General features: G+C 41.4%; 3 protein-coding genes across 6 annotated transcripts in view; all 3 read left to right on the top strand.

Annotated features, from left to right (window-relative positions):
• LOC106741794 (LIM domain and actin-binding protein 1) overlaps positions 1 to 1,665 on the top strand; it is a 43,262-nt gene extending 41,597 nt beyond the window's left edge. For all 4 annotated transcript variants that reach the window (XM_014614112.1, XM_014614115.1, XM_014614113.1 and 1 more), the window contains 2 exons: positions 242 to 375; positions 776 to 1,665. In XM_014614112.1, the coding sequence (XP_014469598.1) occupies positions 242 to 375; positions 776 to 965 (324 nt within the window). In that variant the 3' untranslated portion in view covers positions 966 to 1,665. The remainder of the gene's footprint in view (positions 1 to 241; positions 376 to 775) is intronic.
• A 1,442-nt stretch (positions 1,666 to 3,107) lies between these two features.
• Positions 3,108 to 5,512, top strand: LOC106741787 (copper homeostasis protein cutC homolog). Its single transcript, XM_014614104.1, has 2 exons — positions 3,108 to 3,395; positions 4,535 to 5,512. The coding sequence occupies exon 2, from the start codon at positions 4,535 to 4,537 to the stop codon at positions 5,252 to 5,254; it is 720 nt and encodes a 239-aa protein (XP_014469590.1). The 5' UTR covers positions 3,108 to 3,395; the 3' UTR covers positions 5,255 to 5,512.
• Positions 5,513 to 6,123: 611 nt separating this feature from the next.
• On the top strand, positions 6,124 to 9,877 carry LOC106741779 (probable allantoicase). Its single transcript, XM_014614090.1, has 7 exons — positions 6,124 to 6,180; positions 6,312 to 6,374; positions 7,016 to 7,229; positions 7,315 to 7,400; positions 8,162 to 8,584; positions 9,444 to 9,629; positions 9,716 to 9,877. The coding sequence occupies exons 1-7, from the start codon at positions 6,124 to 6,126 to the stop codon at positions 9,875 to 9,877; spliced, it is 1,191 nt and encodes a 396-aa protein (XP_014469576.1).
• The last annotated feature ends 2,182 nt before the right edge of the window (positions 9,878 to 12,059 follow it).

Here is a 12,059-nt window from a genome sequence, read left to right on the forward strand (position 1 = left end):
GAGAGAGAGAGAGACACACGCGCGAGGGGTCTCTCGATTCGCGGGAAGAAAGTGACGCACAAGCGCTTCTCCTCATCATCTACTTCTTTTCCGCACATGTTTTCTGAAACACTTCTTCATACACCCCCACATCATACGCGAAACCTCGGCCACGTTTTTCGGCCATTCGCCGCGTCCGGTACTCGGATAAAGAAAAGAACCTTTACTACAACTTGTCTTTTGTGACGCAACGATCGTACAGGAGATCCAGACGACCTGCGTGGACGTGTGCGAGAGCTGCCAGAAGAAAGTCTACCCCTTGGAGAAGGTCGAGACAAATAACAAAATTTTTCACAAGCAGTGCTTCCGGTGCCTCCAGTGCAATTGCGTCTTAAGGTAACGAAGAAAACGCGTGGCACGGCTGTGTGCGCTGTCGCACACGTCTGTTGTGTATCAAGAGCAATTATATACCTTGTCGCTTTCTCGAATTATTCATAATCGCCCTACGAAGGCGAAAATAACAGTAAATATTAAGAAGCGAACGGCAAAATGTTATCGTTGCGAGATAAATTACGTTCAGCGAGCACAACTGGGGTCAACGATCGTCGAGTAAAACTCATCTACAATTGGTGTGTACTCTTTCAAATTTCTATCAACCATATCCATCTTCCAAAAGCCGATCCGCTCAAGCCTCAATCATCACTCAACGCTCAATTGTGCTCGCTGGACGCAGCTATGAACGAGTCAGGGAAAAAGAAAGGGAAAGGGAAAGTCACGTTGTCGTTTGTTCGTTCAGAATGGACTCCTTCACGCTGAACAACGGCAAGCTCTACTGCATCCCGCACTTCAAGCAGCTCTTCATAACACGGGGCAATTACGACGAGGGCTTCGGCGTGGACCCGCACAAGAACAAATGGGCGACCACAAACTCCACCAACAATTCCACGAGCCCGTCGCCGATCGCGGTCTCGAACGGCGATCTCTGATTTTACAGGTTTCCACACTTTCCATCCCTCCCCCCTCCCCCGCCCACTCCCACCCAGCCACCTTGCACACTTGGTTTCAGTACGGCTTGGCTAATTGTTTGGCTCACGATGCAGTTCGGAAAGCAGCCGACGGTCCTCGAATGAGCGGGCTCGTTTTTGACGTTGATTCCCAGAAGTTGAGTCCCCTCATCGGATGATCGGCCGCGTTCCGAGCCGCATCGAGAGGGAAAAGTGCCCGGCCGAAGTATCGAAATCAGGTGTGCACGCATCGCTATTGAATCTTGGCCGAACTCACGGACGGATCAATGGACGGGGAAGTTCAAGGACGACTGAACTTCCACTTCGTATCGTTGCCACCCTGCGCGACTACGCGTGGTGGACATCGCATCGGCGTTCTCTCGCCGCGCGCGCGCACGCCGGCGAGACTTCATCATTTGTCTAAGGACTTCGAGATTCCCTTCCCGCGCGTCCCCCCTAGATCCGTCCGTGGTCGGGACGCGACGGTAATTATAACGGACTGTACATTTTTATTTTATTAGACCCCGCGAGAGAGAGGAGTACGCGTGACTGTATATTTAATCGGTATAATTCGGAGAATCAAACGTGTGCGTCGGATCCGTTCTCGTCTGACAGACCCGAGCGCGAATGCTTTCTCGTAGCGTAAATAATCTTGCCACAGACATGTTGAATAAATGTTCGAGGAAAGGAAAAAAAAAACAGGCGCTATCTTTTAATTGATATCGAATCGTTCGTGAATCGAAAGGGAGAGAGAGAACGAGAGAGAGAGAGAGTATACATTTTAAATTATAATTCGACGAAGCGATGAAAGTAACATTCTTTTAACGCGTGTAACTTCTAACACATCTTTTTTTCGTTCCACTGGCTGACGCGGATAATCGCGCACTCGAAGTGCGTGAGATGCGCATCGGACGCATCTGTTTGAGCGTTCGCGAATCGTCAGCGGGAAAACGACCTTGGAGCAAACAGATTGATCCGATGTAATTGTAACATGCTTCTAAGTTCTCTTACTTTTACTTTTAAATACTACTGTCATCGCGCTTACTACGAAACTCACTTGATATTTGTTACTATTATTATATTAATTTTATTATTATTATTATTATATTATTTTACGTGCACCGCATTTGGTATTATTTTATTATTATTATTATTATTATATATATGTTGTATAATACACACAATATTTCATTACGCTCTTCGTAAATCTGCTATCCGATCCTGTTCTCTCAATAAATAAGAATTTTCCATGCCTCTGCCAACTTACATTCCCGCGAGATGCGCGCACATCAATGAGCGACAGCTCAAGGAAATATCTGCCTCTGTCTATTAAATGTGATATATTTATGACATTTGTAGTGAAATTTGTATCGATTCGACTGACAGTAAAATTTGAACTCGATCGTAAACGGTCGAGCATTCAGTGAAAAAGAAATCTTTGTGAAATTCCGATGCCTCCTCAAGCATTATTGTAGCAAAAATTAATCATACTTTCAACCCATGCGAATAATTAATCCGTGCGAACGACAGAAAGGGAGAGAAGGAAATTCCTGTTACTCGAAAATAAAAAGTTCTTCTGATCATTCACCACTAATTCGTATTATTTGAAAATAAAAGTTGAAACGCATCGTGCATCGTGTGAGGATGCAAAGATTTGTCTTATCCGCCATTGTACTCTGATTTATGAGAAAAAACGCTAGCGACACGTAGCGGATACCTCGAAACCTATACTGACCTGACGATGAATTATACCGTGAAAAACTGAAATGCAAACGAAACGAGTTTCCAAGCGATGCCAACGAAGTACGTACGAATTGCCTATACGTACACACGAGTCATTCACATGCCCGATAAAATTTCCCAATGGAATCTAAAGTCCGTTTTCTGCTTTTGAAGCTTGCACTTTTTACCGTTAGAGTGAGACAAATATATAACTTAGCGTTGAAGAGAAAAGGAACGAAGTTCCGGTGCAGCCCTAGTTCGAGAACAGAAAGGAGACTAGTAACATCGAACTGATGAAACAGTCGTCGACATCGAGATAGGTCGAAAATAGGTCGAGGAGCTGATCGATCTGTAAATGAAGAGAAAAAAAATCGATCATCGAATCATCGTTTATCGCCCATCTGGCTGCAGCTACGACCAACTGCCGGCAGCCACAATCTCTCACAAGCTGGAAACGTTCTGCTCCATTGAAACAAGATTGTATCTTGAAAGAAATACACACACTATGTAACTTTATCATCAAAGGGGAGAGGGGGCCGATAAAATTGCGCAACGCCAAGCGTAATAACATCGGGTCACCGGAGTGCCTTATTCCACGACTCTGACCGAACGAGTTCACGCACAGTCATCCACACACTGATCCATATCTGCCCGTATCATCTGGCAAAGTGCAGCGGTTGATCGACCGAGGTAAGTGATCGAGCGGCAATCTGTCATTCGCTTTGCCGAATCAGGGTTGATTCTCACTATCTATCCACACTGCGGCGTATGAAAGTCCGTCAGTCCTACGTTGAAACATTCTTCGATGGTTTTATATCAGAGTAATCGTCGATGCTCGTCTTTGTTATATCTAGTTGGATGACGATGACAGAATTCCCGGAGAGAGAGTTTTGGCGGACGATGCGGAAACTAAAGTATAGCGTAAACAGAAATCACCTACTGTGTCACAATAAACACGTTCCAAGTATCAATAACGCGGGGTTATGGTTACGAATAATTATTTATTTCGCGGGAAGATAATAATGTCAACGAAACACGCGCATGTGAAATTTTCTTGACCTCTCGAGGAGCACTGATTTATAGCCAGCTCGCATTATTTAACCGACAAAAGTCACCGTATTTTCCGATACGTATGAAAAATGAGCATACAACAAAATAATGTTTGTAACATATAATTTTTTAATATTTTGAAAAAGCCAGCAAGCACTCCGGCCGGTGATTTGTCGTTTGTCTGACAATGGAATATTATTCAAAATTCACAAAGAGTTGACACACGCTTGCCGGCCGTTGTTTAAACGAATAGTGAGAATCAACATTTACAAAATATTTTTCTCCTTTTATAATGAAAAGCATTACCGTTCTTATCTACAGTCGATAATTGCTCGGAAGACTTTATCGTGCACCGGCCTGTTAGCGTGCTGCAATCTCTCACATCGATTCGCGCGTATAACACATTCTGTGCCACGTGTGCCATATGTGATGCAATTTCCGTTCTGGTCATGAGCGATTTTTCATTATTAAAAAACCGCCATAATCATAAAATATTTCATACTACTTATTTTCTTAAAAACATCATCTAATATGTGGTAAAAAAGTTTATAATATGTTTTGCTGTGTGGTTCATTGATAGCCACGTGAACTGAAGGTCGATTGTTGTTGATTATTTCAAAACGTCGTGAAAATGACAAATCGAGCAAATTCACTAGGCGTTGATCAACTAAATAGGTCATGAGCAGGACAGATTAAAAAAATCTCACCGTTGAATCATAAGTCGAGCCCGGAGATTTAAAAACTCGCCAGTTTTACCAGTCAACCGTTCCGCTTTGCAGATGGAGATCTGCGTCGACTCTTTGGAATCCGCGAGGGCCGCGATCTTAGGCGGTGCCATGCGACTGGAGGTCTGCTCGGCCCTCTCGGAGGGCGGTTTGACCCCGAGCCCGGGTCTGGTCGGACAGATAAGGAACTTCGGCAGGGTCCCGATTCGCGCCATGATCCGCGTTCGCAAGGGTAACTTCGTCTACAGTCGCGAAGAAGTCGAGGCGATGCTGCACGACATTAGAATCCTCAAGGACCACCATGTGGACGGATTCGTCTTCGGCGCGTTGACCTCCGACAGCCACGTCGACCAGGACGTGTGCTGGCAGGTCGTTTCCGCCGCTCGTCCATTGCCGGTTACGTTTCACCGCGCCTTCGACGAGACGACCGATCCGTTGAGGTCGATGGAGACTATCATCGGACTCGGCTTCGACAGGATCCTGACGTCGGGACAGAAGGACACCGCTCTCGAAGGACTGGAGATACTGAAGCATCTGGTGGAGAGGGCCGCCGGCAGGATAATAATCATGCCCGGGGCGGGGATCAGGTGGGAGAATATATCTAGGATCAAGCAATGCGGCGCCCGGGAATTTCACGCGTCCGCGAGGAAGAAGGTGTACGTTGGCCCGAACGCGCACAGGTTCGGCAAGGACGATTACATCGAAATAACCGACGGGGAATCAGTGAAGGCGATGGTGAACATCGTCAACGACGGAACGCCTGGCGAAGGATAAAAGGATTGAAATCGATTGTACGCGCTATCAGTACATAGTTATTTGTGCAAATTACTATGTCGAGGTAATGCCTGGCCTGATCCAGCCGACAGTTAAGACTAATGATAGCGCGCTGTTATAATTTTATCACAATGTACGCTATATTTTTCTATGAATAAATCTTCCGGACATAAACGTTACTCGGACAGGAATAATGGCTTGGTAACGAATGAGCCTTTATCGATCGCAGAATGTTCGTTGAATTTAACCGTCGAAGATCCCCGGCAATCGTCGAATACATTACGGAAAGTCGTAATAAATGTGTATCTAATTTTTCGCCCAGCAAAAACGAAGGAACCTTGAAATTCTTAAAATTCTTTTTAGAATCGATTTTTTCGTAAAATACCAATTAACCCTTTGCACTCGAGGGCTCCGGAGCGGAGCCATTTAAAATTTGTCTTCAAACTCGAGGGCTCCGCTATGGAGACAATGCAAATAGCAAGAGCGGAATATTCTATATACAATAGTTTTTACGATTTGTCTTTGTCCTTATGTTGTGAACTGAAAGTTATTTGCATTGTCTCCATAACGGAGCCCTCGAGTTTGAAAACAAATTTTAAATGGCTCCGCTCCGGAGTCCTCGAGTACAAAGGGTTAATGATGTCGTAATATCAATCTGCAATTTAAATTTTCTGCGTTTTCTCCGCCAAATTTCTCTTTCGAATCGTATTACGTATAATATTGTGAATTTTGGAGGACGCCTTATACTTATATCTTTCGTATATATATTATTATCTTATATGTTGATAAGCTTATCTGTACTGGTCCAAAAATTTCTCTTTTGCACGCATTATAATATCAGTGGCATTTGCGTACAGATGTAAGGCACAATGCAGGAGACGAGTGAGATCGAATGCACGGAATTGTTGGAAGTGTCATCCGAGAAAGTAATTTCTTTTTTCCTATTCTCATATCGCATGTTTCCTCAATAATTTTACTTTATCGTGAATCAAAATTCTCTCGAAATCGATAGATGAGATTTTTAACACGACGATATCTGTTGTCGATATAATTTTAGAACGGAGCGAAAATTGTATTCGCAACGGACGATTTCTTCGGTGTGGCTGAAAATCTGCTCAAGGTAAGTGGCATTGAATACTTGAACCACCATACTCATCAGAATGATAATTAATCATCTATATCGCACTATTAAATTATTTAATTGTTAACACGTAAAACGCATATATATCTAACTTCAATAAAGCCTTAACATTCATTAGATCAAAAAATTCATCTAAGTGATTTTATTCGTATTGCCTAAATATGATATATGATATCGTCTACATGTGATATATGATAAGATGTATATAAGAGTAAAAGCTGTTAAATAATTAACTGATTAGTCAAATAATTAACAGACAATGTATACACATATTTACAGATAATGCAAACCATTAAAAATTATTAATAAAATCTAATGAATGGCTAATAAAATTAAGATTTTATTGAAGCTTGGTATATATATAAATATGACATCAATTATATATATATGTGCACACACACACACATAATTTTTTCTATTATATTGCTATTGAATCGAGATTTATTCCAATCATGGCGCTGTTGACCAAATCTATCATACATGAGAGTATATTTTTCCATATATAAATAGATATAATTTATATATTTATATTAATTAAAGCAATTGCTATTCGACGAAGTTGAAGTACTACACAAATTAAATAGAAGACGTTCAGTGACCAGGACTATTTTCTAAATTAGGAAGAGGAACCTGTGTGGAAAGAGAACGAGTATACAAATTTCGGCAAGTGGATGGACGGATGGGAGACCCGGAGGAAACGAAAAACAGGAAACGATTATGTGATTATCGCGTTAGCAGCCGAGGCGCAGGTATCGCACGTTTGTATAGATACTTGTTTCTTCACTGGCAATTTTCCACCTAAGTTCTCTATAAGCGGTGACAAGCTGTCGACAGGTTCGTTAGAAACAATTTCCGTCTTTGTTGCCCGTTAAAGCAGAAAACGTTCTATACATACTGATTCGCAATGCCAACGTTTCAGATGTGTGGTGTCAAAATCGGACTTGTATATTAGGCGGCGAAGCGTCCGAGGATGACTATGAACGCATTTCTGCTTTTCACTCGGAGGTATTTCGAAAAAATTTAACAATTTTGTTCCTATAATTTACCTAATAATATTAACGATATTAATTATTATCCTTTATTTTATCTAATTTTGTCATATTAAAGCTACAGATTACAGACAAAGCTGACAAAAAAACTTTTGTAAATAACACCAGTATCAGAATAATCAGAGTAGATACTTTTTTTTATAGATTTCGGTCTAAAAATAAATAATTCGGATAAAAAACAATACCGTTGGCCAAATTGCTCCGTCGAGTTTTAAACGTTTGCTTCCATCAGTTTTTAAAGTTATTTAGAATTTAAAGCGGCCGGTAAAACAATTTTTTTCAGAATATAAAATATTCCTTTAAGTTTTTCAACATGATGAGAACGTCTTTGTTTAAATCTTTTTAAACAAGTCATATTTAAATTTGGACATTTTAATAATAAAAATCCGTTTAGCCGATAAATAATTTATCATACATTTTTTCCTATGAATCGCTGATTTTCATCTTAAATTCAAAATGATTTTAAATTTTAATGAGAAATAACTCATCGAATCGACATCAAGCCGATTTGATGTAATAATCTCGATTGTTTCGAAGTCGATTTGACATCAATTTACCGTCGATTCTATCGACATTTCTTGCCCTTGGTATGAGAGCGATTTAACCAGTGGTACTACTTTTTGTAATCCGAAATCTATCAGGAATATTTACTCTGATTCGAGTTACTAGAGAACCAAATTTTTTTCCTGTCGACTTATGTAATTGTCGCAATTTTAGAACTGGCCAGTCCTGATTCCCAAGCAGAGACTAGACGCCGGTTATCCGGACATGCGTAAGAAACTCTTCCGGGTATCTACAAGTAGAACGTTTACTCATCTGCGGCTTGACATCTTCCCGGACGGCGGTATCGCCAGGTTGCGCGTTTACGGCGTGTTGAAACAAGCAATACGATCGATTGGTAAAATGGACGCGAGTAACGATGCTTTCGTTACGAGCACGACATCGTTGGAATTCGACCTCGTCTCCAGAATAAATGACGGCGGCTGTGTGGACTACAGTAATGCTCACTATGGACATCCTAATAACATAATAAAACCCGGGAAGGCGACGAGCATGGCCGACGGATGGGAAACCGCGAGGCGTCACGATAGGTCTCTCATTGTTGAAGTAACGGCTGCGGACCCGCAGGTATGCAAAATCGTAAGGTATATAGGAAAAAAAAGCTCATTTGTATCAACATAAAAAATTACGTTGTATCAATGTAATTGATCAATTATGCCTTAATTGGGATAAATCTTGAGTCAATAGCAATATTATTTAAACTGATACTTCAGTTATATTAAAACCATATACGTGTCACGTAATGTATAGGTTTCAATAATATCGCTTTTAAATCAAGAAGATTTACTTCAACAATAACGTTGTTGGCCAATTTTTTTGATACTAAATAGCGTTTTTTTTGCATAAATTGCAAAATTGCGACAATCGATTCGAACTCGAAAACAGTAAATCAATTCCACAAATCCATTATGAACGCGGCGCTAACTCGGAGATCGAATCAAGTATAAATTACATACTTTGGCTCCTAAAGGCCTGTACATTTTTTCTTCCTTTAATTAGACCAAGTATAGGAACATGTCATAAGGAAGTTGTAAGGCGAAATAAGTTTCACAACACTTCGATGAAACTCGTATTACGTATACATTCGAATATTATCTAACTGCTCGTGCAATTAGAAAAAGATTGACTATTCGAGAGTTGAGATATTTTGCAACTAAAATTGTCGCTTTTTATGTTCTATGACGCTTTATATGTTTCTTGAGCATGTTCTTTGAGAGATTAGCGTACTATTTTTTATTTTTACTTTTAATATCTTGTAAACTAAAAATAAGATTTTCGAAAAATTACTGTGATATTAAGAAGACTAATATGCAGGCATAGGCACGTAGAAACACATATGCGTCACTCTTGCTTAGCAAAAAAAATTAGTACACCTTTTTCATAAATATTTGTAATGTCGAATAATAATGATTACGAATTGATAGACTGCGGATTTCAGATGCCTGGGCGCGAATGGGCAATATTTAAATTAGGACACGCCGGAGACGTTAAGTTCACCAACATCGTGATCGACACAGCGTACTTCAAAGGAAATTCTCCGTACAGCGTGAAAGTGGAGGGAGGCTATGCCTCCGCATCGAATTCAATTCCGTCACGGTGGAAAGTTATCATGCCTTTTCGAAGAGTACGTGAGATTTAATCACAACGTTGATTCGAGCGTTTTAAAACTCAATCCGTATGCGCTCGTTACGATCTGCATGTTTCTTGCAGATTAGGCCCAATTACGAGAACGAGTTTTCCGTCGAGAGAGAGTGGGACCACGTGTCTCATATAAAAGTGACAATTACGCCGGACGGCGGTTTGTCGAGGCTACGAATTTTCGGCAGACTGCGCAGATTCCAATCGGACATTCTAACCGACATTTCCGACTGAATTTCGTAAATCCGAAAAGGGGCCGACAAGCATTCTTCGCTTATCTCAATCTCTGTGTCTCAATGTTATTATGTGTTTCAGCAATGTCCTCAACTATCGTTTCGCGTCCTTGCGTCTCACAACTGCTTACTTCACATTTGCTACAGCTCTGATTACAATATAACGTAAATGCGAAAAAAGTCACAATGCTCGCGCTTATCGAGGTGAAAATTGGGAAAAGAAGTTGCCGATATTCCTCGCGCAATAATTTTAAAACTTTATTATTTACAGAAAAAAATTAAATAAGATGACTAGACATTTCCGGAGTCGAAATTTTGGCCTGAAATTTTGACCCTACATTGACCTGCAGATCCCGTCGAGCATGGAGAGTCATGGAAAAATCTCGAACTGTGATACTGCACAAGCTGTAATATTGTGCGATCCTGTCATTTCTCTTCCTGTTCTAAAGAAATATATTTGCGAGCTGGCCTCGAGTCGCGTTACATTTTTATGGCGAGGGATACAAACATCGAGAGAGAAAAATCTCCGTTACACGAGTTCACCTCTCCGAGCCGCGCGAGAGATTTCGACGATGGGTCGACGAGGAAAGCTAAGGCGCCAGTCGCCATAACGAATACCACACGCGTGACGTTCGTTTTCTTATATAAGATAAGAATATATTTTCTCATATAATAAGATAAAGTAGAAATGCCGTAAGCCGATCCTGTTACGTCACGTCCGAATAAAAATATCTTGCGTCCAAATTATTTATCATTACGAATAATTTAAAAAAAAAATAACATCACACGTTGAAAAAATATGAGGTAGATGACGTAAATAATATGAATTCATTGACATTTTCAATGTTTGTAACCAAGTAACAGAACAAGTAACAGGAACGAGTTATTTCGACTTAAAATCTAGAGGGGACTTTCCGGAGTGTGTGCAAAAAAACAAAAAGGTTAAAATTAACATTGTGTTATTTACTATTTACTGAATCGCATCCAAACTGTACACGTAGCGTATAGAGAATTTCCGCGCAATCGTTCGTAGAAAGAAAATCGACCGAGACGAGTGAATCGCTGCCAAACTCGCTGCGTCGTTAACTCGTCGTTAACCTTCTCGATTCGCTTCGCGATGTTCTTTCGCGCGTCGACCGATGCAGTTTATTCCACGCTGAGATTACGGACGCTCGCGATATCCGCGCGTTTATGGCGTTCACGCTGTACGTGAACTAAATCGATAACGCGATCAGGACGGCGCGAATCACGCGCGATTCGCTTGTCGAGGAATAATAAATCGTCGGCGATTCGAGCCGCGAGGAGGATATGCTCGCTCCAACCTGGCGTCTCGATCCTCCTTACTTTCGCAGCCGCCGATTTCGGCTGAGAATCAGCGGCGGAACGAGCTCGGATGCTCATTGTTGTCGAATTTAGTGGGCCACGCGGCAGGAAAGTGTGTCAAGTTTAACGGCATACGCACAGAGCAGCCGTCGAATAAAGTAGCAAGGACGCGAGCAGGAGAAGGAGCTCGTAACGTCGTGAAAACGCTTCTAAACTGATCTGCATAACTCGCGGAACGCAAAACGCGGTTCGCCGGGAGGCGCGAGATGACGATCAGTTTCTCGCGTTTGCTATTCTATTGTTATTCTATACATCGTCTACGTTTGTCACCTGCGTCTCTTGCATCCTGCGAGCTATGTAAACGGGACTTTAGATACGCAGAACGCAAAGTCGCAAGAAACGAACGCTGGCCGCGAGCAGATTTTGCGTCCACGTAATCCGCATAAACACGCAACAAGCAGATTTGCCAATGGAATAGAATAGAATGTCATAATTTACGTCCTGAGTGGCAGGAACATGGGATGCGAACGTTTAGATCCGCCTAAAACCCCGTCTAACCTTTTGCGCGGACCACGCGTAACCCTTTTTGCTTAACATATGCGTAGTTTGTTATTGATTTCTGCCGTTAACGAAAAACTCACCTGGGATAAATTAATCGCCACGATTACCAATAATCAATAATCTCATATTGGGCGCTTGATCATCTTATTACAGATGCGAACGAAACAACGGGATTAAAAAACGACCGTTTCATTGTCGAAAATACCTAAAATTGTGATGGAAAAAATATTTACGATTATCCGAGAATCAAGACGAATCATTCATTTTTTTTTTCATTCAGAAATTAATTAAGCGGAATG

The sequence above is a fragment of the Dinoponera quadriceps genome, unplaced genomic scaffold, assembly GCF_001313825.1.
Source record: "Dinoponera quadriceps isolate SergipeBrazil2010 unplaced genomic scaffold, ASM131382v1 scaffold533, whole genome shotgun sequence".
NCBI classification, from domain to species: domain Eukaryota; kingdom Metazoa; phylum Arthropoda; class Insecta; order Hymenoptera; family Formicidae; genus Dinoponera; species Dinoponera quadriceps.